General features: G+C 45.9%; 1 protein-coding gene across 4 annotated transcripts in view; it reads right to left on the bottom strand.

Annotated features, from left to right (window-relative positions):
• SLC13A3 (solute carrier family 13 member 3) overlaps nucleotides 1-26964 on the bottom strand; it is a 58347-nt gene that overhangs the window by 16233 nt on the left and 15150 nt on the right. Inside the window, exons 2-10 of one of the 4 annotated variants that reach the window (XM_087818526.1) lie at nucleotides 22122-22387; nucleotides 19362-19593; nucleotides 18444-18450; nucleotides 12265-12331; nucleotides 10461-10526; nucleotides 9139-9324; nucleotides 6944-7069; nucleotides 5160-5255; nucleotides 4180-4284 (exon numbers count right to left, since the gene is read on the bottom strand). In XM_087818526.1, coding sequence (XP_087674652.1) covers nucleotides 4180-4284; nucleotides 5160-5255; nucleotides 6944-7069; nucleotides 9139-9324; nucleotides 10461-10526; nucleotides 12265-12331; nucleotides 18444-18450; nucleotides 19362-19593; nucleotides 22122-22387 — 1151 coding nt within the window. Of the gene's footprint in view, nucleotides 1-4179; nucleotides 4285-5159; nucleotides 5256-6943; nucleotides 7070-9138; nucleotides 9325-10460; nucleotides 10527-12264; nucleotides 12332-18443; nucleotides 18451-19361; nucleotides 19594-22121; nucleotides 22388-26964 lie in introns of those variants that run through there. The other 3 variants (XM_087818528.1, XM_087818527.1, XM_016204792.2) reach the window with 3 other exon arrangements.

The following is a 26964-nucleotide window of genomic DNA, read 5'->3' as shown; positions in this document are numbered from 1 at the left end:
AGCCCCCCAAAACCTAACTACCACCTTTCAAGGATCCACAAGGTGTCCTGTGGAGATGCTAAGCTCACAAGGTGTCCTGTGGAGATGCATGGGGCAGGCATCTTCTATTTCAGATGAGGAATCTAAAGCTCAGAGAGCACAGCAACTTGCTCAAGGCCAGACCATGGTCCATGGAGGAGATTGCTATTGAACCCAGACTTTCCAAGCTCCAAGTTCAAAGAAGCTCAGGGCCAATTACTAACACAAGCTTTTTCGCCCACACATTTGGGAAGAAGAGTACTTAAATGGCCAAGAGACTGGAAAAGATGGTCAATATAGCTATATTAGAGACATATAAATCAAAACACGAATGGAGTACCATTCTATTTTTACCTCTGCAAACAGGCAAACTTGAAAAGGGTGATAACACCTAATGAGGATATTAGGAAACTTATGGGGGTGGGGGGAAAATAAATGTTTAACCTTCCAGAGGGCAGCTGGCAATATGTTTCAATAGTTTATGTGAGAATACTCCTTGACCCCGTTATTGTAGTTCTAAGAATTTATCCTCAGGAAATAACTGGACTCTTGTATACAGATTACATACAGAAATATTCATTTGATATGAGTAAAAAAATAGGAATGCTTAGTAGAGACATGTTCAAATAAATTGTATTTAATAATATATACAATAATATGTATATAATGAAATACCCTGCATCTGTTTTTTAAATATATAAGATAATATCAATCTTTATGTATTGGCATAAACATACAACCAAGAAACCTTGTAAATTTTTTAAAAACCAAGTTTTTATTGGAAGTATTGGACACAATCTGAAAGGAATTGATAAAATAAATTAAGACACTCCCATTCTATAGAATACCATGCAGTGTTTAAAAAGAATGAAATAGCAAGTTGTCCATGATCCTATAATTATATTTTCCAAATTTTTGTTATGTCTATGTGTCTGTATTAATGTGTGTGTGTGTGTCTACCTGAAACGTTATACACCAAATTTTAATTGTGAACATCGCTGGGGAGTGGGGCAGAGGGGAGACAAAGGGCAACTAAATTTGCCTTTTTCTCTCCAGCACTGTTTGAATTTTTTATAATGAGTCAGCGTAACTTTTATCACAAAACAAACAAAAAAGCAGGTCACACACAATATGTTCACTGTAATCACATTTCTGTTAAAAGAATGTTGTATTGCCCGGCCGGGCGTGGCTCAGCGGTTGAGCGTGGACCTAGGATCCAGGCGATCGGGGTTCGATTCCCGGTCAGGGCACATGCCCGGGTTGCGGGCTGCAGCTGATCAATGACTCTCTCATCATTGATGTTTCTATCTTTCTCCCTCTCCTTTCCTCTCTCTGAAATCAATAAAGATATATTAAAAAAATAATAAAATCTTGTGTTTATGTTTAGATAGGTTTCTTTCTAGTCAGTTTGCCTGTGTTTTTAAAATTAGTTTTACTGAAATATGTAATTAACATGGAATAAAACGCACCTGTTTTAGGGATATAATTAAATGAGTTCGACTAATGTACTGTCTTGTAACCAGAAGGACAACCAAGTTGTAGAACGGTTCCCAGAGAGGCATTATTTTTAAGTCAGAAAGGATGTCCATCAGATCTGGAGACAAAGATTCTAGGTGATTTCCACTTTCTTTGTATTGTTGAAATGTTTATAACCCCCATTTTTCATCTGAAAAAAATAACCAAGTACCTACATTTTGGAAAAATAAAAGAATGGCAATAAGAACCTCTTCTCTTGGCTCCGTGAAATTGTATTGTTTCTCCCTCATAACAACCCTCATGAGATCAGAACTTATATTGCCCATTTTACCAGAAGGGAGACTGAGGTTCCAAGGTGAAGTGCGCAGAGCTGCTCTATCCAGCATGGTGGCCAGCGGCCACGTGTGGTTGGTGGACACTTGAAACGTGGCAAGACCAAACTGAAAAGCACACACCAGATTTTGAAGATTTCATATGAAAAAAATAAAATCTCTCAAAAATAATTTTGTATGGATTACATGTTGCAATAATATACTGTTACAAAAAATAGATTACTAAAATCAATTTTATCTGTTTCTTTTGACTTTTTTAGTGTGGCTATTAAAAATTTTTTAATTACACCTGTGGCTCTTGTTATACTTCTATTGAATGAGACCTGATGAAAATAATCAGATCTCACCAAATCCAGAGAACGCAGCTCCCCCTTACTCATGCTCTAACCAGAATCTGACACAGCTGCCCACTCGCTCTTTCTTAAAACCCTCCCTCTCTCGGCCTTTGCTAGTTTGTGGCTCCAGGTTTTCTGCCCATCTCATGGGCTGCTTCTTCCCCATTTCTCTAATGGAATCATTCTCTACCCAGCTCCTAAATGTTGGGGTTCCTCAGATTCTACTACACTCTCCATATACTCTTTCCATAGCTGAGCTCACCAGTTCCTATGGATTTAAATTCCAAAATTATATGATGGCTCTCAGATTTAGATCTACAGCCTGACATCTCTGTGCTCGGGCTTGCACAGTCAACTGTCCATTGCAATATTTGAAAGACATATTAGACTTGATACATCTAAACCAAGCTCAAAATAGAATTGTTGATGAGGCACCCCCAATCTCTCCAAAGAGCACCATCTATGCGGGTCCTCCTTTCCCTCGTGCCCCCAAATCCAGCCATAGCAAGTCCTATCATTTCTAACTCAGAATATATCTTGACTGCTCTATCTCCGCTACCTGTTTCATTCAAGCTATTGAAGCCTTCGCCTAGATTGGGGTCATTAAATGCCTTCTGGAAAGGGCCACACAATAAATATTTTTGGTTTTGCAGGCCATGTGGTTTCTGTCGTGGCTCAACTTTGATGTCATAGCATGAAAGCAGCCAGAGACAGTATGTAAATGAGTAGACACTGACCTTTGAATTTCATATAATTTTCATGTGCTGCAAAAACAGGGTGAGGCAAAAATAAGTTTACAAAAGTAAGTTGTTTGTATGGAAAATGATACAATAATTAATAATACACGAATAAACTTTTGCGTACTCACAACTGTAAACTTACAGGGTGGGGCAAAAGTAGGTTTACAAAAGTAAGTTTTTTGTATGGAAAATGATATAATAATTAATAAATAATAATACAAGAATAAACTGTGTTTTGCATACTCACAACTGTAAATCTACTTTTGCCCCACCCTGTATTGTCCTTCGATTTTGCAGATTACAGGTGTCATAGCTCCTAATTGTTCTCTCACCTGTATTTTTTGCCCCCACTATCCATTCTCTAATAAATAGAATTAATGTTTGACTGAGTTCTTCCTATGAGCAGTTTTAATCGTTTGATATGTATTAACTCATTTATCCTCAGAACAATCCAATGAGAAGTGTACTATTACAATACCATTTTACAGATGAGGACACTGAGGCACAGAGAGGTTAAGTAACTTAAAACCCTCCAATAGCTTCCCATTGCTCTCATTAAAAAAGACCAAAATGCTTAACATGTCCCGCAAGGCCTCCGTGATCTGGCTCTCACCTTCCCGTCCAGCCACGTCTTGCCCACTTTCCTCCCTTCTCTTAGGCACCGGGCTTGGTCACCCTGGGCTTCCGTCAGTTCTTCAAATGTCCTAAGTTGGTCCCTACCTCAGGCTCTCAGTAGACATGCCCAGTGTGTCTCCAGTTTCTACCTTACTCTTCCGAACCTTTGGTTCTTCCCAGAACTATCCAAAGTCAAGGCCCTTGCTCCATTCTTTCATAATTTCACCCCCTTACCCTTTCGCTGCACTCATTCCAATAAGGTATTCTCTTGCCTAACTACTTGTTTATGTCTGTGTCCCCAGCACCTAGCATAATGCTTAGGCCATATTAGGCCCTCAATAAATGTTGACTGCGTGAGTGAATGAATGAATGAATGAATGAATGACACGATCGGGGCTGCACAATTTGTAAGTGGCAGAGCTGCCACTGGAACCCAGTTTTGTCTGATTTCAAAGCCAAAGCTCTTAACACATGAGAACCCAAATGTCTTATCATCCAAATAAAACTCTTTTGAGAGCCAAAGAAGGAGCCGTTAATAACCCCCAGGGACAAGCGGAATGAACCTGGCACAGGTCACCCCTACCGCACGGCCTGTCCGGCTCCACATGGCCCATCCCAGATCTTCCCTGTTGGGTTCCGTCCCACGGGTCCCCAAAGGCTCACCCAGGGGTGAAGAGATTGGCCCAGCCGGGGATGAACTTCGGGTCTCGGAAGAAGAGGAGGATGGCGAACATGCAGAAAAGCACGAAAACGGCCTGCTCGGCAAACCTGCGGCACAGATGTGCGGGCACATGGTGACTGTGGGCTCGGGCGGGCCTCGGGGGGGGGGGGGGGGCCCAGGCAGGTACCCGCGTAGCGACTGCGCCCAGGCCCTGCCTCTGAGAAACTGAAAGACGTAATTCACTCCCCAGGAAGCCCCCAGAGTGAGGAGAAGGGGGTCCCTTGGTGTGAGTGGTCCCTGCCTGGGGCTGCCACACTCACCCAGGATCCTTCCTAAGCATCAGCACCCCCTCCCCCCAAAACTGCTTATATCATTTTTACTGGGAATTTCCCAGAGTCCTGAGGCGAATGCAGACAGAGAGAAGGAGTGAAAAAGAGAGTCAGAAAAGCAGAGAGAAAGGAAACAGAGAGGTAGGCAAAGAGAGAGGAAGAGTCACGCACACAGAGGCAGACAGATGATCCCAAACACAGAGTGGGACAAACCCAGAAAGGGCCGGACAGGAAGAGAGGTAGAAAGAGAGACAGTCCTCAAATGTTGGGGCAAATATCTACCCAATGTGCCCATTTCATAGATTGGGGAACAAGGCCCAGAGAGGGTTAGTGCCTTGCTCAAGGTCACACAGCCACTGAGTAGCAGAGTCAGCCCTTGGGTGCATTGGCAGGAAGGAGGCAGGTCCCCACTTCAAGTATGCCCTGAGGAGCTTTCTGGTTCTCAGGACATCTCCCCCAGCACCAGGGCAAGAGGCTCACTGCCTAAGCCATCTCCCTACCCTCCATCTCCAGTATCCCATTTCAGGCCATTGGTCCTGATATTCCCCTGGGACTCAGCCCCCAGGGACCCAGGGTTCAGACCAGGAGGTAGCTCTCCTGAAAGTCTAATGCCCAGCTCTGTCTCCACCCTCAGGGACCCCGGGGCCGCGCACTTCATGGGCCCCAGATTCTGGTACTCCTCCCGAATCACAGCTCGAGCCCTATCTTCGGCATCAGCTTTGACCTCCGAGCTCTGCTTCCTCCAGCCCCTGAAACAGAAAGTGTGGTAATTAGAGGAGTGGCCCTTACAAGGCTGACAACTTCTCCCCAGCCCCCCATCACCTGGCCAGGCCTCATTATCTCTGTTTTGAAGGCTGCAATGGCTGCTAAGAGGTCTCCCTGTCTTCCGTTTCTAAAAACTGTTCTCTCCGCCTATAGCCTAGATGGTCTTTTAAAAATGCGAGTCTGGTCATATGACTCCCAGGAGGCCTTTAGGGGATCATACAGAAACAAGAGTAAACAGACAAATCAATGGAATAAAATAGAAAGTCCAGAAAGATACCCAAATGTAAATGGAGATTTAGTCTGTGGTAAAGTTGATACCACAGATTGGTGTGCAAAAGATGGGCTTTTCAGTCAATGGTGTTGGACATATAGATCAATGGAACAGAACTAAGAGTCCAGAAATAAGCCCATATATCTGTGGTTAATTGATTTTTGACAAGGATACCAAGACCATTCAATGGGGTAAGAATAGTCTTTCAGCAAATGGTGCCAGAACAACTGGATAGACACATGCAAGAGAATGAATGAACCCCTACCTCATACCATATACCAAATTTGACTCCAGATGGATCAAAGACCTAAATGTACAAGCAACCTATAACATTCTTAGAAGAAAACACAGGGGTAAATTTTCATGGCCTTGGACTAGTCAACTGTTTCTTAAATATAACATCAAAAGTTAAGCAATCAAAGGTAGATAAATTGGCCTTCATCAAAATTTAAAACTTTTGCATGTCAATAAATGGTGTTGGTACACCTGGGTGGTCATCTAGAATAGGGAATAAGATTGGATTCAAACCTCAGCATCCTAAGGATAAACTCTGAATAGATTTTAAAAAAAGAATTTAAATATAAAAGATATTAAAGCATCAGAAGAAAACATGTGATTATTTTTTTATAACTCCTTCAATGGGAAGGCCCGTTTAACTATAATGGAAAATTCAGAGGCCATATGAGAAAAGATTGATAAATTCGTCTACATAAAAATTTCTCAAAAATTCTATGTGGAAGAAAGCAAATCAGGAAAAATAATTTGCAACTCATATTGCAGAATAAACACTAATCTTTCACTATATAAAGAGTACTAGCAATAAAAAAGACCAACACCAACAGTCCCTTTGAAAAATATACAACGGATATAAACACACAGTTTAGCAGTTCACAGGAAAGTGACCACCAGTGGTCTCCACGAATACATGAAAACTTTTCATATCGCCCCTCAGCATTAAAAGTTGCTCAAAATTACTTTCAATAAAACAAATGCAAATTACTATTCTCTTATCAGATTGGCAAAAATCCACTCTGCTGTGTGGAAACAGACACTCTTATATGTGGTAAATGGGAGAACGACTTAGTACAATTCTTATGGAGAATGACTTGGCAATATCTATTAAGATAAAAATGTGTTTTTATTAGTGTATCAGTATTGATGATGGGTGAATTAACTGAGGGTCTGGGCGTAGCAGGCAGGTCGCACACCACCCATTATCCTCACAGCCATGGGAAGTGAGGTCTACTCCAGTCCACGTGAGAAGATAACATGACATTATAAAGACAGTCCTCAGTTTAGGTAGAAGACTGAGACTTAGGAAGGCCACTCCCTAGTGAGAAGGAACCTGGGTCAAACACAGTTCAGTGTGACTCAAAGTTCAAGTTAAACACGAGGTGCTACCTCAAGGTCAGTCCCGCATACAGGAAGGAGATCCAGAGCCAGCCCACCAACAGGAACAGCAGCATGAGAGGGAAGGCGAAAATGAACCAGGAGCCGAAATTCACCGCGTCGCACTGTGGGAAGAAGCTGGAGGCAAGAGGGCGGGGAGACGCAGCCAGGTCAGCCGTGCCCGGGTGTGTGCGTATGTGCAGAGAAAAACTAGAAGTATGTTAAAATGAACAGTAGGGTGAAAGGCATTTCAAAGTTTTGGGTTTTTTCTTATATTTCCTGAGAGTTCTATAATGTACCCATTACACATATAACCAGAATAAACTAATAAAATGAATTTGGGGAGCAAAGCCCAAGGAGAACACTCAGGCAGCTACTTCCCTGTCTCCCCAGGCTCCTAGCTAGAGAATCAGAACCCCATTTTACTTAGCATTCCTTCTAAATCCCCTCCTCCCAGACCAGAAGGTCCAAGCATGTGCAATTAAATGTTGCATATCATTTGCATGTGATTTGCGTGCAATTTACTCCAAATCCTCATGTTTGACATTTTTACTTACAGCTCCAGCAATTTTCCCCTAATTTCTTTGAAAGTTGGGACAAAGTTCTGCTTCTGTCAGGGTGGGCAGGCAGCCTGCAAACTCTGACAGCAACTTAGGGCCTGCCCCTGAGGCTCCCAGAACCTACACCTTTCCTGTCCAGCCCCTTCTATTGAGGAGACTACAGGGCCAGCCCAGACTGTCCCCACATCTGAAACGGGAACCATCTAGGTTTCTGGTGTTTCAACTGCTAACCAAAAAACCTAAGTCACAGCTAGGTCTCGCTCAAAGAGTGGAGATGAAGACACCAAAGGTCTGTAATGGGCTTCAATCAATTGGGAAAATACTGATGCCTGGCCCCTATCCTACACCTCCCGAATCACAGTCTCTGCAACTGAGACCCACGTGTATTTTCTCACCTCCCCCAGTGACTCCAACAAGCACCTACTGCTGAGAATCACCTGTTTCTACCATCAAATCATATAATCAAGGAATTTAAGAACCTGAGAATAGTGGAGTTTTAAGGTTTTTAAAATCACCTTGTGAGGCAGAACAGGCGTACTTAAAATTTCTCATAAAAATAATTTCAATTACCAAGTATAGTACCGATTTCTGTACGCCAAACCTGCTCTCAGGAAGACCAACACCAGCTTTCCCTCACCCTCCTAATAGGTCCCCAATTCCTTGGTTGAGTAGCAGGTCAAGAAGTTGGTCAGCATCTGGGGCCGTGTTGAATATCAGAGACTTTTTACTGTTACCTGTTTGCCAAATGCTTACATTTGCATTCGTGGAGATTAAATAAACAGGCCACATCTCCACTGCACAGGAACCTGAAACCTCTCAGAATCCTAGAATCTGAAAACCTTAAATCTTGAAATACAGGAATTTGTAAAATCTTCCAACTATGAGGCTTGAAACAATGGAATCGACAAGCCGTGCTGAGAACCCTTCTCTTATGGCCATGCTGGTCTCTGAACAGTTTCAGAGATGGGAAGACTTCGCCTCCGGGCAGAACCCACAGCTCCGCTGGCCTGTGCATGGCTGCAAGGCTTCTCGCTGGACAGGACAGCCACAGACCCACGCCTCCAGTTGGGGTGTTTTCCAAGCAGATGCCACATCATGTCACTCTTCTGCTCTCGGCTTTGCACTGACTCCCCACTGGGTCCTTACAACAGTTGCCTTAGTCTGGACTCTTCTTACCTCATCTCCTCCCACAACCCCTTCACCGTCTACGCTGCAGCCTCACCAGCCCTTACACCATTTACCCTTGCACACGCTACCCCCGCTATCTGGAAGGCTCTTCCCTCCTGTGTCCACGTAGCTCACTCCCTCACTTCTAGGCCTCTGCTCAAATGTCGCCTTATTAGAGAGATCGTACATCCGTGACCGACCTATAAAATGGAACTCACTCCTGTCCCTTCTACTCCTTTATCCTGCTTTATTTTATTTCACAATTTATCACACCAACATATCCCATATCCCTTTGCTTTTTCCTTTACTGCTTGTCTGCCCGCCAGAATAAAAGTCCCCCAGAGCAGAGGCTCTGCTGGGTTTTGTGCCAGAGCCTGGCCAAGAGAAGGCACTCAAGACGCACATTCCCTGGGTGTTAAATGAAGGAGGGGGAGGAGGAGAAGGAAACTCCAGTGCCAGGTGGGGGACACGTGCTTTTACCTCTTGAGCCCGCCAAGCAGGATGAGGTTGGGGGCTGTGCCCGTGAGGGTGGCAGTACCCCCGATGCTGGCTGAGTATGGGATGGAGATGAGGAAGCCCTTCCAGATGTTTCTGCGATATTCTTCCTCCTTCACGGAGTTGTCTGGAAGATCCAATGGAGCCTCTGCCTCCTCAGGGAAGTCTTTGCTTTAAATAAACCCAAAGGGAAACCATTGAGAACACTCAGCAATCCGGGCCTCACAGGGAAATGGCTCACACATTGCTTGGAGTGCTCAAGGATCTTTGGAAAAGGTAATTTGGCACGGCATCAAAAACCTCTAAAAATGTGCAGCCCTTTAGCTCAGGTGTTCTCTTCCAACAGTTAATCCTAAAGAAATAATTGGGCAAGTGCTTCAGGTGTGGGTACTAGAGTTCACCATGGTGTTAAATAGCATTTCAATTTAAAACAACCTAAATCATCATCACAAAGGGGGGGGGGGTGTTGTAGGTGTCGTTGTTGTTGTTGTTGGGTGGTTGGCTAGCCCTGGCCAGTTTTGCTCAGTGGTTAGAGCGTCAGCCCGTGGACTGAAGCGTCCTGGGTTCGATTCTGCCCAAGGGCACATACCTCGGTTGCAGGCTCGATCCCTGGCCCTGGGGCATGTGTGGGAGGCAGCCAACTGATATGTCTCTCATATAGATGTTTCTCTCTCTCTCCCTTCCACTCTCTATGAAAAGCAATGGAAAAGTGGAAAAAATACCCTCTCCTCAGGTGAGGATTCAAAAAGGATGAGAGGGATTGGCTAAATAAAAGTGACCCCCTTTCTGGATGGAACACCAATGCAGCTATTAAAAAACGATGACTTAGATGAGTGTATTAAGATGAAAGTTGTCCATTTTATAAAGTGAAAAGACAGGTAGCTGAACTAGTTTTTTTTCCTATTTGCATTTTCTGGGTTGTTCTTGCACAGTTCAAGAGTTTTGGGAAAGAATGCAATTAAGAATTGTTAACTATGTAATTAAAGATAATGATGTTGACACAAATTTATTAAGGTGAAAAGATGTTCATTACACTCCATTAAGTGAGATAACAGGTTTCAAAACAGCATATATACCGTTGTCAGTATTTTTATTTAAGAAAATGTATTTATGTATATAAAGAGGTATCAAGAAATAATCTAGAATGGTATTCACTTAATTGTTTTAATCTGTCTTTGGCAATGAGATGCTGAATATATTTTTTGTTTAAGAGTATTTTTTTGACCTTTGCAATTACAAATGAAATTAAGAATTGCTCCTGTGCAACAAATCAAATATTTTTAAAGAATAAAAGATCCTTCAAATACCTTCTGGTCTTAATTGCTACATCAGGGGCCCCTTCTCCAGTGGGCAATGGGGACATGATCTGGAGTCTGAAAGGAACACAAGGAAGCAGCTGGAGACCCGTGTCACGCATGGTCGGACTTCTCAGGTGAGCAGCTGGTCAGGAACCGTAGCCTCTCTCAGATCTGGGAACCCACCCAGACCAAGCCTCAGAGTGAGAACAGAGAGCAGAAAGAGTTCATCTAGTACAACCTTCTTTGTTTGGATGGAGAAACTGAGGCCGAGAGGGGGTGGGGCTTGCATCCAATGGACATGGAATTTTCATCTAATGGACATGGAGTTCCAGAGAGTGGCAGCGGGTCTTTTCCAATAACTCAGCATAAACCTCATAGGCAGGTGGTTAAAACTGATTCCCAGGTTGCATTGTAGTGAGTGGCTGGGCCATCACAGGACCCATAATCTCAGAGCTGGACTCAAAGCTCCCAAGTGGTGCTGGGAAGGAGCACAGGTCATGGGATAAAACAATCAGATGGGAGATCATGTTCTTCCTCTGCATCCCTCCATCAGCTCCCCTCCCACTCAAAGTCAACGCTACGTCGATGGCCTATGAGGCCCCACATGCTCTGTCCCACTACTACCACCCTCTTGCCATCCAGGCAAGCTCTCCGACATCGTCCCCTACCAACCACTCACCCAACTCCAGCCACACAGGGAACACACAGGCTTCCTGTTTGCTCTGGACTCTCAGGAACTTTCCCTGCTGGTCCCCCTGCTGAGAGCCCGGGCAGCCCCACCATGACCCGTCACCTCCTGCAGGCGTCTGCTCCGCATGGCCTTCTTAGAGGCCTTCCCTGATCACCCGTTTCAAAGCTTCCCTTTTCCACCTCCAGGCTCCTCCCTAGCCCTTTACTGCTTTGTTCTCCTGCACAACACTCACAACCATGGGACGTATTTTGGATTTTACTTGTGTATTTGTCCCTTGTCGCTGGGGCGTCAGTTCCCCAGGTCTGAAATGTTTTGTCTGCTCGTCGCTGCATCCCTGGTAGCGCCAGGCTCATCCTAAGCTCTCAATAACTATTTGCTGAATGAATGAAACAGACCTGGAAGATGCCCAGAGATAAAGAACACTGTTTCATTGCCGTTAAATTAAGATAAGATGCCATTAATGACAAGAGCTACCATCGTGCATGTAGGGCCTGGCAACCGGCTTTGTCAACATTATTCCATTTCCTCTCAAAGCAGCCCTCTAAGGTGGGTTCCAATATCATGTCCAGTTGGTAGGTGGACTTAATTGAGGCTCAGAAAGGTTAAGTGACCTGTCTAAATGACACAGCAGGTAAGTGGCAGAGCCAGGTTCAAAGTTAATAAGCTCCAAGCCCCAAGATCGTAACCATGTTGTCATGTACAAAGTAAACCACAGACTGAACATGCTAGTGATGTGAAGGTGCTTCTGCACTCACATAAGTGTGAAGGATTATTATTCTGTCATAGGACACTTTTGTCTGCGCCTCCTGACCTGGTCTGCACCCCCTCCTTCTTGATTATCACGTGGCCTGTGCTCTCCTGCTCTTCCGGGCCGTCCAGGAGACCCTCCCTTTACCAGGACTCTAGGGATTTAAGGTACTCCCCCCGCCCCTCCAGACCACATTTGCATTTTAAGCGTCCTGTGGAGGTCTATGCATATGCCAAAGGGTGGAAACTTGGGCAATTAGGTCATTTGGAGAAAATTTCAGAGATGGGAGGTAGGTTGCTTGCAACACTGAATTCTCGTTCATCATCTTCTTGGACCAAGCACTGGCTCCTCTATTATTTTCACCAGGAACTCACTCTTCAGTGCTGGCAAGAAATTGCATCTCCGTCGGCACAGTGTGCAGGGCTTTTGTCCGCACAGCAGCTAGGAGAAGAAAGCACAATGTTTTTAGTGTCATGTGAATGGGACAGAAGTGTGCCCATTTTTTGTAGGCAGCCAAAAGTGCTTCTTCAGGCTCCACTCTTTGCCAAGGATCCCATACTATTCATTCAATCAAATAAATAAAATAAGTCACTCAACATTCCATCTTCCTGTCGCACTCATCTCTAATTGGGGATAGCCCCAGATGGATGGGCAGGGAGTTAGCTGCAAGACTGCTTGCCAGCCCATAACTCAAGCCTAGGCTTACCTGAACAGCCATTGCCAAAAGGATGTTTGAGAAAGACTAGTTATGATTGGTAATGGGTGAGCAATAGGATGGGTGACCCCAATTTCCCATTCATTCATTCAAGAAGTATTTATTGAGCACCTGCAATGTGCTATTGACTATGAACTTGGGGTACACAGTGAAAAGTATACAAAAAGGTCCCTGTTCCCATGAAGCTTATGTTCTAGAAAGGAGACAGACAATAAACACAGAAAGAAAATTTCAGGTAGTGATGAAAGTGATGGAGGACATAAAACTGGGCCATGTGATGGAAAACAATTGCAGAGTGGGGAACAGGTGGCCTTCTGTAATCAGTCAATGGTGAGATACCATGAGCTGATGGCATTTGATCTGAGCCCTCAAGGATAAAAAGGAGCCAGTCACATGAAGAGCCTTGAGAAAAGAGTTTCAAGCAACAGGAACAGCAAGTGCAAAGGCCCTGGGGTAAGAAGCTTAGCAGAATTGAGGAACCATAAGAACACCAGTGTGCTGGGAAAGTAGTGAGTAGGAAATGCCTAGGGGAGATAGGGAGTGGGAGTGGGGTACACATAAGTCAATAGAAGTCAGATGTCAATTCAAGGATGGCGAACCCTTGCAGGATTTAGAGCCCAAGATGGATATCGTGTGGTTGACATTTTGCAAACATCTCTGGGCCTGGTAGGGGAGAGTGGACTATATCGGGGCAAAAGTGGAGGCTGGGAAACCAGCTCAGAATCTATTGCATTTTTCCAGGTAAGATGATGATGACTACACGAGGCTAGTGGCCATAGAGCTGTTGAAAATGAGTAAGTTGTGAGTGTGTTTCAGTTCTTCTTAGACAAGAGCTCGGTACAACTTGGAGCCCAGGGTAGAACTCAGTCATGTGAACCCTAGCTGATCACTCCATCAATAATGTTCCTGAGTGACAAGACATGAAAATCCATGTTCTTGTGGAACTTACGTCTTGTTGGGAGACAGACCAAAAACAAATAAGTATAATATACAGTATGTCAAATGGAAATTAGTGTCATGGAGAAAAATAAAGCAGGGTAGGGGACCAATATTCCGGAATGGGACACCTTTTTTAAAGGATGGTCAAGAAAAGTCTGACTGAGAAGGTAAGATTGAACAGACACCTGAAGAAGGTGAGGGGGTGAGCCATGTAAACCTTTGGGGAAATGAAGAGCAGGTGCAGAGGCCCTGAGGTGAGAGGGTGATGGTGTGTCCAGAAGCAGAAGGGAGACCAGCGGGGCTGGAGGGGCCTGAGAGAGAAGGAGAGGAACAGGAGGTGAGGTGAGAAAAGTGGCAAGGAGTGGGGGTGGCAGGAGGTGGACTGGGTCATACAGAAAAATTGGGGATCTCAGTAAAACATCGGCTTCTCCTCTGAGTCACATGGGAGCAGAGGCAGGGAGTATTTAAACAGAGGAGTCAGGAAAGGATCTGACTTTATTTTAAAAGTATCCCTTGTTTGATAGGTCAGTCTCCCTAGGAGCCTTTGGGAGTATTTTACAGACAAGAAAAATTGAAGGGATTACAATTTCTTGCAGCTGAAATCATCACCAAGGGCAAAAGAACCCATCCCTGGGTATTGGGCATGTGACTGATAGTTGAACACATGGGTTCTGGGTTCAAATCATAGCTCCATCATTTACCATGTGACCTTAGATGAGTGGTTCCCAACCAGGGCCAATTCTCCCATAAACATTGGACAATGTCAGGACACAATTTTGGTTGCTACAACTGAGGTGTGCGGAGTGTGCTACTGGTATCTAGTGGGTAGAGGCCAGGGATACTGCAAAATATCCTACAATGCACAAGCCAGCCCCCCACAAGAAAAGAATTATTCCACCCCAAATGTCAATAATGCTGAGGTTGAGAAACATTGGTTTAGATGAATCTCTTAACCTCTCTGCACCTCAATTCTTCAATTGATGAAATGGGAGTGATACTTTCCCTAGGGTTGTCAAGAGGGTTAAGGAGATGACCCATCTGCTATAGGTTGAATGTCTGCATTCTCCCTAAAACGCATATGTTGAAACCTAATCCCCAATGTGATAGTGTCAGGAGGTGGAGCTTTGGAAGGTAATTATGTTATAAGGGTGGAGCCCTCATGAATGGGATTAGTGTCCTTCTAAAAGAGACATCACAGAGCCCTCTGGCCCCTTCAACCATGTGAGGACACAGCAAGAAGACAGCCATCTATGTACCAGGAAGGGGGATCTCATTAGATATCAAATCTGCTGGCTCCTTGATCTTGGACTTCCAGCCTCTAGAACTGTAAGAAATAAACACCCAGTCTATGGTATTTTTGTTATAGCAACCTAAGTGGACTAAGATACCATTTAAAGCAGGGACTGGCAAACTTTTTCCATAAAGGCCAGATAGTAAATATTTTAGGTTTGGGAGGCCATAGGGTGTCTCTTGCTAACTACTCAACCCTGCCAATGACATCATGGAAGTAGCCACAGACAACACATAAACAATAAGTGTGGCTAACTCTTTATTTTGGGACACTGAAGTTTGAATTTCATATAATTTTCACATCACAAAATATTCTTCTTTTGATTTATTTCAACCATTTAAAAATATGTCAAGTGTCCTTAACTCACCAAAAAAACACAAAAAAAATAAAACAGGTAGTGAGCTAGAGTTGGTGGGCCGAAGTTTGCCAGACTGTAACTTAAAGAATTCCACAGGAATCTGAGCACCAGCAAAGATTTAGTTAATATGGGTTACCCTTGAATATTAAAGTGGCCCCTGACATCTAGAACTGGTCTGACCCAGATATGCTACATTGTTCTCTTGTTGGACCTAAATAATCTTACACATCACTGACCTCAAACAAAGCCACTCTGATAAAATGAGCCAAAGCAAGGACTCTAAAGTTGTCTAAGCACAAAGCCACTTGCCTCCCACAAAACACCAAGCATCCCCACTCTTGCTAAATGAATGGCTGCTACTTCCTTCCCCAGTCATTGAGTTGCCCCTGATTTCTGACAGCACCCGATCTAGAGCAAACCTTGCTCCTTTAGATCTCCACATGACCCAGCAAAAGCCCAAGTCTTCTGAGAGGTCCTTTCACACACCCTCTCACCGAGATGATCGAGTTTGCCTGGGTGTGTGCTCCCCTTCACTGCAGCAACGGAAATAAACTCAACCTGTTCAAATGTGGGTGTGTTTCTGGGATCTTTGCCATGTGGACTGGGAAGGAGGGTCTAGACTCCAGCCTCCCTGTCTCACCCAGGGGCTTGGGGAGTCCCTTCCTCTCTCCACTCTGGGCTGCTCCTTCCCTGTTGGTGCCCGGAGGGAGCAGGATTCCTTGTTAGCTGACTGTGCCATTTTTACTGTGTATGTGGCTGGCACTGCTGACCACCAGCCAGGGCCTGAGGGTTAAATATAGATCAGCTCGCCCTGGGTCACCTAGGGGCTCCCCTGATGGGAATACATGTCCACGTGCAAGGCATCCGGTCAGAGGCCAGGGCACTGAAGCAGGAAGCGAAGCTGTTAATAGGACACAGATCCTAGGAGCAGAGTTGCTCCCCAGGGGATGGCAGGACAGGAAGAACTCTGACCCAGTGACTCCCTCAGCCCCCTCCCATCTCTAGCTCACTCTTCCCTCCGCAGCCCTGGGTACACGGTAGCTAACTCACCATGTCACTTTGGACAAATCATTTTGCCTCTGAACCTCTCTCCTCTCTCCTGTAAAATGGGGATTACCTACCTCATAGTACTGTTAGGAAGATTAAACGAGCTAATGGGTATGAAAATTTTAGCACAGCGTCTGGCATATGGTGGGGTCTTCAGAAAATGAAAGTGCACAGTGTCATTGTCGTTGTTGCTGTGTCTGTCTCTCATGGATTTAAAGCCCCGGAGCATCCTTGCCCCTGCCCTGGCCCCATAACACAGCCTCCATGCCCTCCACCCCTGTCCTCACCTCACCTCACAGCAACTAGGTGAAAGGGAGCATCTCCCTTTGCCCTGGAATGAGCTATGTATTAGGTCTTAGGGTTGACCATTAACCAACCCCAGCTTTCTGATCCCACCGCCCACAAAAGCAGGTCTCTGGCCCAACCTCCCTGGGTCTCCTACCTCCTGACACCCTGCAGCATAAACAAAAGGGAACACTGAATTTCACTTTGTGCCCAACATTGTGTGTGACCTTGGGCAAGTCTTTCCCCTTCCTGGGTCCCAGATTTTTCATCTTTGTAATAAGGGACTTGACTTTCCCTTTTTTTTTTTTTTTTGGCCACTAGACTCTGAGAAAATCTTGTGTTGGAAGCAGAATAACAGAGGTTAAGAGCACAGGCTCTGAAGTCAGCCAGTCTGGATTCAAAATACCAGAGCAGCTGTTTTGAAAGTAGGGTGGCCTTGGGCTGCTTTATCTTCTGATTTATTTCTTCCTTAATTTCCATTCCTCTGAATGGGGTCAACGCCAGCTCTACCTCACTCAGATGTAAGGCCCTAAGAAGAGTCCTTGCTCTTCATAAAGCAAGTGCGCAATAAACACCTGTGGTCGTTAGCTGGAAGTTCGGTGTATAAAACAGATAATGTGGGGGCAGCTGGAGTTGAAATGGGAGGAGTGAAGCCTTCACTGTTTGCTGCCACCCCAGGGTAATTACGAGGCAGTTCTCTTGGAGCCCCAAGACTCAGGGAAACAGTTTGAGAACCGACGAAGCAGATACTACAAAGTAGGGATCCACAAACTAAGAATCCAGCCCACTGCCAGCCGGCTAAGAATGACTAACATTTTTAAATGGCTGGAAAAAAATCAGTAGAAAGAAAAAAATCAGTAGAAGAATAATGTTTCGTGATGTGAAAGTGGCATACAATTTTAATTTCAGCACCCATAAATAAAGTTTTATTGACACACAGGCGCACACACAGTCATTTATGTACTGTCTATGGATGCTTTCTCTCTGCAAGGGCAGAGTTGATTGGTTGCGACGGAGTCAGCGCAAAGCCTAGAATAACTATCTGATCATTTACAGAAAATATTTGCCAACCCCTGCTCTAGAGCACCTCTTCCCTTCCACATGGAAGCCTTTGACCTTGCCTCGCCCCTGGCTCTGCTACTTTATCAACAATGTGATTGATTCTGGACGTATCACTTCACCTCTCTGAACCTCATCTATAAAGTACTTATTATAATCATTTCCTGATTTCAAGGTCACTGTGGAAATAACATAAGCAAGACCCCTTATTGCATGATAGGGAAATAACCATACCACAGTAAATGAGATTAAATGGAGATGGGACATGGACGAATATGTGTATTTTCAACAGATATATATTTATTTTAATGCATATTCGAAAAAACATAACTAGCACACAAAACCCCTGGTTTCATGGATAATGTTTGGTGTGTTGGGTGGGGTAAATGATCCAGAGCTACTGGATCATTTTTCAGCATGTGGCTTCCATTTCTGGGTGCCAGGTGGCTCTCTGCCCCCACCATCACATTGCCATTCCCATTCCCATTCCCATTCCCATTCCCATTCCCATTCCCATTCCCATTCCCATTCCCATTCCCATTCCCATTCCCATTCCCATTGGCTAATTTAGTCACACGGCCCCATCTAACTGAGGGGAGGCCGGGAAATTCAGCTTTTTCTCAGCCCAGCCACATGCCCCGGGAAAGAGAGTGGGCTCTGGAGCCAGGTGCCTGGGTGCAAAGTCGAGCTCAGCCATGAGCCTGGGGTGTGACTTGGGGAAGTCACTTCCCCTCTCCGAGCCCTCATTTAATCATCTATAAACATAGCAGTTCCTTGCATTTTGTTTTATTTCGAACACAGTTTCAGAGATTTGAATGAATCAAATCCCTCAGTTCCTGGCACATTCTCTCTGTTGCACAAGGCCCCTCTTTTGTTGTATTTATTTAGTCAGTCCCTTTTATCTCCAGTTCCCACTCCCATCCTTCCCAGAACAAGCACTCATGTGTTTACTGTGTAGCTCTTCATTTGTTCATGTTCTTGCAAAATGTTTTGTCATTTGTGTGTAATTTTAATTTACATAATGGTATTTCCACAATGGAGATATATTCTATAACTCCATCTGGCTCTTTTTCAATCACAACTATGTTTTATGAAATCCATTTATATAACTATATTTGCTCCTAAAAGCAACATAGTGCTCAATGGTGTGCACCCACCACACCTTACTGTCCCCTTCACTAGGGGTCGCATCCATGTGGCTACCAACTCGCCACACCAGAGAATGCTGCCGTGAACATCGTCACATGTGTCCCCTCATGGTCCTGTGTCAGAATCCCTTTAACATTTGCATTCAGGAGCAAAACTGCTGAGTCACAGGGTATATACACAGATAATCTGATTAAATATTTGCAAAATGCAAATATTTAAGAAAGGCCAACCCAGTTTCCCCTCTCTCTAGCAGTGCTCAGAGTTATAGGGGCCCTCATTCCTGCCCACATTTGGCATTATCCAGCTTTCTCATTTTTGCCACTCATTGAAGTCAATCTCATTGTTGTTTCAATTTGCATTCTTGTGGGCATTAGTGATTTGAGCATCTCTTCAAAGGCTTTAAAACAAGGTTTAATTATAGTACCTATTTCACAAGACTGTTTTGAGAGGTGGGGATAATATATGGAAAGTATTTAACTCTTTGCTTAATACATAGTAAATGCTCAATAAATGCAAAAATTTTTAAGTACTATGGTTTGGCTTAATTTTCAGTTATTATTATTACTTTAAAAATACTTGGCACATAGTAGGTGCTCAATACGTGCATTCCCTTTGCCTTCCCCGACACCCTTTGGATATCCCCACTCCCACTCCACCTTGCTGGGGTTGGCCCCCAGTCCCTTTCCACAGCCTCACCTGTGTTCTCCTCACTCTCTGAGACGAGGTCCTTCCGAGTCTCCTTCTGGCCAAAGAGATTCTTCAGGATGGCGCTGGCAATGGGCAGCATCATAGCCGTGGAGGCGGTGTTGCTCAGCCACATGGACAGGAAGGAGGTGTTCACCATCATTCCAAGGATGAGCCTGGGGATGGAGGGAGCTAGACACAGATCTGAAACTGGGGCCCAGGAGGTCCTCTGGTCCGAATTTCACACCCCTGAGGCATACAGCCCGCTTGTTTTACAGATGGCCCAGATTGCATAAGAAAGTGGCCTTGGCTTGATACCAAGACCTCTCCCGTCTCACCCCAAGCAGCCTTCCCACCCCCACCCCCGGCCCACTCTTACCAGGCCTCCCTCTCAGCACCCAAACAGGCCCTCATCTCCTGCCTCCCTTCCATTGCTTGGCCCTGCCACCAAGAATAATTCATGTTTCATGATCTTTTTTTCTTACATTCAACTTTCAATCCACCTGGAAATTATTTAGATGTATAGTATGAAGTCAGCTCTAAGTAGATCTTTTTTCAAAGAATAAACTAATTATTTCAACCCCCACCATTTATTGAATAATCCTTCCCTTCCCCACTGACTCAGATTTCTTCTAGATTATTTATTCTGTCTTAAAATCTGTTTCTGAACTAGTGTCGTACTGTCTTCATTGTCAAAACTTGAAAATATGCTTGCCAGCAGCCCCACCCATTCTTCAAGGTCAAATGTAAGCTCCTCCAGGACTTCACCCCTACGTCTCATATGGGCTCCCATGGCACAGGTGTCTCTTGGGTATCAAATTCTGCTATAAATGGAATCTCTCTCCAGGACTGACATTTCCTCCAGGAGGAAACACAGCTTCAGAACCTAGCAGAGTGCATGGCCCAGAGCAGATGCTAAACGCCTACAAGGTGTCCAGAACCTTTTTCACCTTCTCCCCCACCCTCACCCCCATCACAAAAAGAGCTCTCAAATTCTGTCCATCTCTACTGCCACCACCTAGTCCAAGCTGTTACCATCTCTTGTCTGGACGCTCAGGACAGTCTCCTAACTGGGCTGCATCCAGCTTCTCACTGCTCATCTGCTCTCCATGTGGCAGCCAAGAGGGATTTTTTTTTTTTTTTTAATGCAAATCTCATCATGTCTCTCCCCAGGCTGGAACGCTTTAAAACAGAGTTTCAGGCCTGGCCGGTTTGGCTCAATGGTTAGAGCGTCAGCCTGTGGACTGCAGGGTCTTGGGTTCGATTCCGGTCAAGGGCACATACCTGGGTTGCAGGCTCGATGTGTGCAGGAGGCAACCAATTGATGTGTTTCTCTCACATCGATGTTTCTCTCTCTCCTTTCCACTCTCTCTGAAAAGCAATGGAAAAAATATCTTGAGGCGAGGATTAAAAAAAACACAAGAATTTCATAACCAGGGTGGGGCCATGGATATCATTCAGGATGGGAAGGAAGGAGAAAAATTCATCTTTATTTCACTAACATCTCAGAAATTCTTTCCTTCCGTGATAAACATAGGCCACAAAGCTCAGTGGTACTAGAAGTGCCTGGAATTTGGTCACCAACGAAGATCACAGATATTTTCATATTGCATTACTGCGTAACAGGCGCAGACACCTTGGAATATCACTGACATGCAAAACTGCCTCAGAACTACAGTCGTTGCCCCAGCCGGTGTGGCTCAGTTGGTTGGGTGTCATTCCATACACCAAAAGGTGGCGGCTGCAATTCCTGTTCTGGGCACATACTCAGGTTATGGGTTCGCGATGCATGCGGGAAGCAACCGATTGATACTTCCCTCTCATGTCGATGTTTTTCTCTCTCTCTAAATATCAATAAAAGAAAGAAATTAGAAAAAAACTACAGTTGTCAGGCCAGCTGCTAGATCCTATCATTTACTGGAAAGAGATACATATGGTACTGTATCACAGACTCATGTGTTTTAGAAAATTATTTGAATGACTGCCTTTTGCTGTCATTATTGTGGCTATTGTTTTAAAGCCGTGTGCTGTGCTTTAGGATTTAAAAACATTATTTGAGAAGGAATCCTTAAAAGTCACCAAATTGCAAAAAAAAAAAAAAAGAAAGAAAGAAAGAACAGCAATGGCCCTATTTGAAAGGCCATTCAATCCTCTTAAAAGAAAAGTCCAAATCCTAACCAGGGGCCTGAGGACCAGCCTGCAGGAGTGGACCCTGCCTCCTGCCTCTCTGAGGCCATGTCACCCACTCCCCACCCGCCGACACCGTGGCTGGTAAACAGCAAGCTAGGCTGAAAGCATCTGCTGTGCATGAGCTGTGCAGGTCTAGGCTATTGATTGCCGGAGGTTCAGTCATTTCCCAGAGCAGGAAAGGTGGAATTCAGCCCCAAGCAGTCACACTGCTAGGTGGCCCCTTCTAAAACTACTGAACACAAATCCCTGGGGGTGGGGCCTGGAAATCAGCATTTCAACCCAGTGATTTCCCAGTGATTCGTATGCACTTTTGAGAATCCCCACGCCAAGAGCCAGCGCTGTGCCTGGCGCACAGAGGAGGCTCATTAAATATCTGAGGAATGACCAAGTGACCGGAAAGCGGGACATGAGCTTGTCAGCCTGCATGAGTACCAAGAAAGAGTGAATTTGGGCTCCAAGAGATAGGGTCCCTCTGCCTCCCCGCCTGTGGGCGGGACCCGTCCCCTGGCCTTACCAGGCCGGCCGCACCCCGACCAGCATCAGGATCTTGAGGGCGATTCTCCGGTGCAGGTTCCACTCCTCGATGGCACTGGCCATGATCAGACCGCTGAGGAAGAGGAAGTTGGTGTCCAGGAAGTACTGGGGGCAGACTATGCTGGAGCGCAGGATACCCAAGAAGGGGAAGAGGGTGATGGGCAGCAGGGCGGTCACCGAGAGCGGCAGGGCCTCCGTGCACCAGTACACGGCCATGAGCAGGATGACAAACAGGCAGCGGCCTTCCTGCGGGGCGAGAGGTGCAGGCTCAGGAGGGTCCGCAGAGCTGGGGGTGCAGGGCGAGGGGGGGCCCACAGCAGGCCCATCAAGGTGCATTCCTTGGGGGGGCCGTGGCGAGGGTAAGTGCCCAAGGCTGGACCTCAAGCGGGTGGTGTCACCTATCTGAGCTTCATTCTGCTCAGCTCTAAAATAGGGAAGCTGTATCTGTCCGGTTCGTGTGACTTTTTGAGAATTCTATGAAATACCCCACGGTCTTGGAAGTAGGCCCTGAGATGAGCATGAGAGTGAAAACAGTTTACTTAGTCAGGGATCTCAGAAAGTTCCAGAAGGGCAGTGGGGAAGTGAAACAGAGGAGGAAGCCAATACAGAGCGTGTTAATGTGGTTACCATTACCACTGTTGGCAGCTGGGGTTAATCTGATGGGGACCCTGGGAGATGGTGTAGATCCTGTTCCTTTGAATTTTAACTTCTGGAGTTCAGAGGTTGGGGAGGTGTCTGATCTTGCAGGCTCACTTTCTGGGCCATCTCAGAGTCAGCACTTTGCCCCCTGGTCACTTTGTTTTGTCCAGAGGTTCTACTTCAAGAAGGTGGCCCAGGGTAGGTGGAGTCCTGGCTCCAGGTGAAACATTTCTCAACTCCCCAGACTACCCCCTTGATGATCAGAAGCTGAATGACTCAGCTGAAACCTCCAGGGACAGATGAGCCTAAAGGAGGCTGTACCCAAGAAGACAGGTGCCAGGAACAAGAAGCCTGGTCCTAACTTTAAAGGCTGACCCCAGGGGCCAGATTTGGGGAGAACCTGATGTAGGTGGGGTTCAGTGAGGGCTGAAATAGAAGGGAAAAGAGTGCCAAGGAAATCTCTAGAGCTGAGCTGTCCAAATGCAGTAGCTTCAGCCCACATGGAGCTATTCAAGTTTAAATTCATTCAACTTAAATGAAATTTAGACTTTCAGTTTCTCAGTCAGATGAGCCACAGTTCAAGTGCTCAGTAGCCACATGAGACTAGTGTCTATCATTCTGGACAGAGAATATAGGACATTTCCATCATCAGAAAGTTCTGTTGGACTGAGCTGCTCTAGAGAATTCAGACCTCGGGGCCAGGAAGCCTGGGCATAGTAGTTTTGCTACTAAATTTTTGTGGCAAATCACTCACTGAACCCTCTGAGCCTCAGTTTGTTCATCTGCAAATCGGGAATAATAATCTGGGGTTGTCTACATCACAGAGGATCCCATTGAAGTCTTTTCTTTAATATTTTTTAAATATTTCACTGAGAAATATCTGTCCAGTAGTTTCTCCAGCTTCATAACACAGCTCCAGTATTTATTTTTTACTTTTTATTTGATGTGCCCTTCTTATTTCTCACACTGTCTTTTTGTGGGTCCCGTGCAGGCTATTCATCACAGGATTGGGGCCACTCTCTTCAGACCAGTTCTTTTAAAGGAAAGTGTGGGGAGAGGAGCTGGGAGGAGGCTGGGGCAGCAGGTGCCTGAGCATTAGCACTGCTGGCTTCTCAGAATCCTTGGTCATCAGAGCTGCCCCCAAATGTGTCTCACCCTAAGCATTAGGCTTACTGTGGAGATTCAGTGTGAAGACCCAAGAATGTCACAGCTCTGCCCAGGCCACCAGTGTGGCTCAGTTGGTTGGGCACAGTCCTGTGCACGGAAAGGTTGCTGGTTCGATTCCTGGTCAGGGCACATGCCTGGGCTGCGGGCTCGATCCCCAGCTGGGGGCGTGCAGGAGGCAGCTAACTGATGTTTCTCTCTCATTGATGTTTCTCTCTCTCTCTCCCCCCCCACCCCCTTCCTTTGTCTCTTCCTTTTTTAAGATTTAAAAAAATCTTTAAAAAAAGAAAAAAGAATGTCACAGTTCTTTGGGGTCTCTTTGAGATTTCATGTCACTTAGAGAAAGAGAAATAGAAATGTATGACAACGACAGAGCTGGTCGTTGTCCATCCTCTGTCTCCCGCCCACCTTCCAACATCCTGCATCTCACCAAGGGCTCCGAGCCTCCTCCAACGCACGGGAACTCCGTCCTGTCACGTGCGTCTCAGCGACTGTCCCTTCCCCCTGGGTATTTTCCAGGCTTTACCAGGCTTAGGAAGAGCCCATAGAGCTGAAAATACTTCTGGAGAAGGCTGCGTCCCGCCTGGGAGCCGCAGAGCATGTACTGCTCTTGGTTTCCTTCTGCCATTTGGTCTACATCCCATCGCCACTGTTACCTCTTCACTCACCAGGGCTGGGACTGGCCTGTCCTTCTCTTCAAAGATGACATTCCCTCCTCCCTTTACTACTTTTGGTCGCTGTTTTCAGATTGCTTTACAAAGATGGGTGGGATGGGAAAGTCTGGATTCCACCGACTTAAACCAGAAGTGCCTTCCACCTGGTAGCTTGGTCCTCAGGAAGAACTATATTTCCTTTCGGTTATCTGTTTTTTCTAATCTTTCTACGATAAACAGGCATCGCAGAACTAGCATGAGCTTTGGAATCAGGTAAGCCTTCCACTCCAGCTGTGTGATCCTGGGCCAGTTACTTAACGCCCTCGCCCTCAGTTTCCTTACCTACTGTGGGCACACAATAATAGTACCTACCTCGGAGAGTGGTTTATTTCATGTAAGCTAACCATTCACCCACTGATGAACACATGGGAATGCTCAATAAATATGAGCTATTGTTATTTTGGATAAATTATTCATGATCACATATTAATGTACTTTATTATTAATAATTCAAGTTCAAATTCTTAAATGCTCTTCTTAAATCTTAACATAAAGTCTTAAACTATCACAGCTAGAATAAATTTGAGATCGTTGAATTCCATGGTTCTCAATAGGGAGTGATTTTGTCCCCCCAGGGGACATGTGCCTGGGGACATTTTTGGTTGTCATGATTAGAGAGGGGAAATCTAGTGGGTAGAGGCCAGAGATGCTACTTAACTTCTTGCAGTGCCCAAGACAGAGAATTTCTTTCCCAATAGTGTCAATGTCAACAGTGCCAAGGTTGAGAAATCCTGGTCTGATCTAACCCCTAGGATAATGGTTGCCTGCAGAAGGAAAGGGGCTTGCCTGCAGTCACAGCGAGTCAGAGGTAAGGACTTGTTTTACCTTGAAAGCCCACGGTGCCCTGAGCTTTATCAGGCAGCAGAGATGATAGCAGGGCTGAGACTGGGGTAAGGCAGGTGCACAGCCCTGACGGTGAGCCCAACTCCAACTTTGTTCCTTAGGGGCCTTGCCTGGGTTACCCTAACCCTGGCCCTGGTTGGGAGCAAGAAAGGAAGGTCCCCACAGTCCCTGAGCAGCCTTATCCATGCCAACCCAACCCGGGCGTTTCTTACAGGAAGCCTTATAATCCCCACCCCCACAAAGAAATCCCAGCTTCTCAGGCTTAGCGAGCCCATCACAGCAGGGATTAAAGTCTGCAGGCAAAGCATGCGAGGTGAGGGGGGGAGAAGAAAATGCTTTATCAGGCGGTTAATTTTTGAGCTGGGGAATGACTTCCAGGCAGACACAAGGCATCTTTCTTCCCATTGCCCCAAACTTGCCCCCCTCACTCACTCAGGACAGAAAGAGAACTGGTCTGTTCTCCGAGCCCTGATCTGGAAACTTTACCCGCCACCATCCTACCCCCTCCCCAGCTCCCCGGTGGGCAGCAGCAGGCATTTCTGTCAGGGCACTGGGCTGTACCCAGGCTCTCCGCAGGCACCAGTGACTCCATGCCAGCCCCTTTGGGGAGCAGGACTGTGGCCAGCTGCCCACTAGAGGCCTGTTCCCCAGTAGAGTCCAGGGCAGGCGGTGGGAGGCTCTGAACTCTGAACTCTAAAAAGGCAGAAGCCACTCCTTAAACGTCTCAGCATCCCCTCACCACCCCCAGCCCAGCGCGGCTATCTCGGTATCTCGTAGAGGTCAAAGCCTCAGAGTGGCCCAGGGTTTGAAGCATCATGGCTCAGGCACCCCTTATTGATGGAAGTGACCTTGGCCAGATGGCTTCCGCGCTGGGAGCCTCAGTTTGCTCATAGATAACGGAGGAGTGATAACCGAGGCATAACAGAGTCACCACGGGGAGCCAGCACCAGGAAGATGGCCAGCACCAGGGAAGCAGGAGCTGTTGGGATCAGTGGACACGGAGCTGGGAGATGGGGGCGAAAACCTGGACCCAAGGCCAAGAAGCAGAGGGGCCTGTGAGTTACAAACCTGGCAGCCAGCCCAGAGTACCTGGGTTCAAATCCTACATCTATTGCTTCCTGGAGCAAGTGACTTAATTCTGCCCCTCAGTTTCCTCATCTGTAAAATGGAGATGGTGATAATGATGATAAGAATTTCATCCTCATAGAGTTATTGCAAGGATGAAATAAGTGAATGTAGCTAAAGTGCTGGGAGCCATGCATGGCAGAGTAAACTATATATATTTAAAATGTTACCTATGACTGATGGGCCCTGTTACTTTGAGCACATCTTGCCCTTTTTACGGGAGAAGTTTTGCCCCAATGATCTGTAAGGCACTCCAGGCCTGCCATGGGGGAGGAAGATGATGATTCTAGGTGGCACACAGACATGGAGCCCAAAGGGAAAGGTGTCTGGAGCACGCAC

Source organism: Miniopterus natalensis, chromosome 7 (genome assembly GCF_054644295.1).
Source record: "Miniopterus natalensis isolate mMinNat1 chromosome 7, mMinNat1.hap1, whole genome shotgun sequence".
Classification (NCBI taxonomy): Eukaryota; Metazoa; Chordata; class Mammalia; order Chiroptera; family Miniopteridae; genus Miniopterus; species Miniopterus natalensis.
The sequence above is the reverse complement of the archived record's forward strand: the minus strand, read 5'-3'. Positions and strand labels throughout refer to the sequence as shown.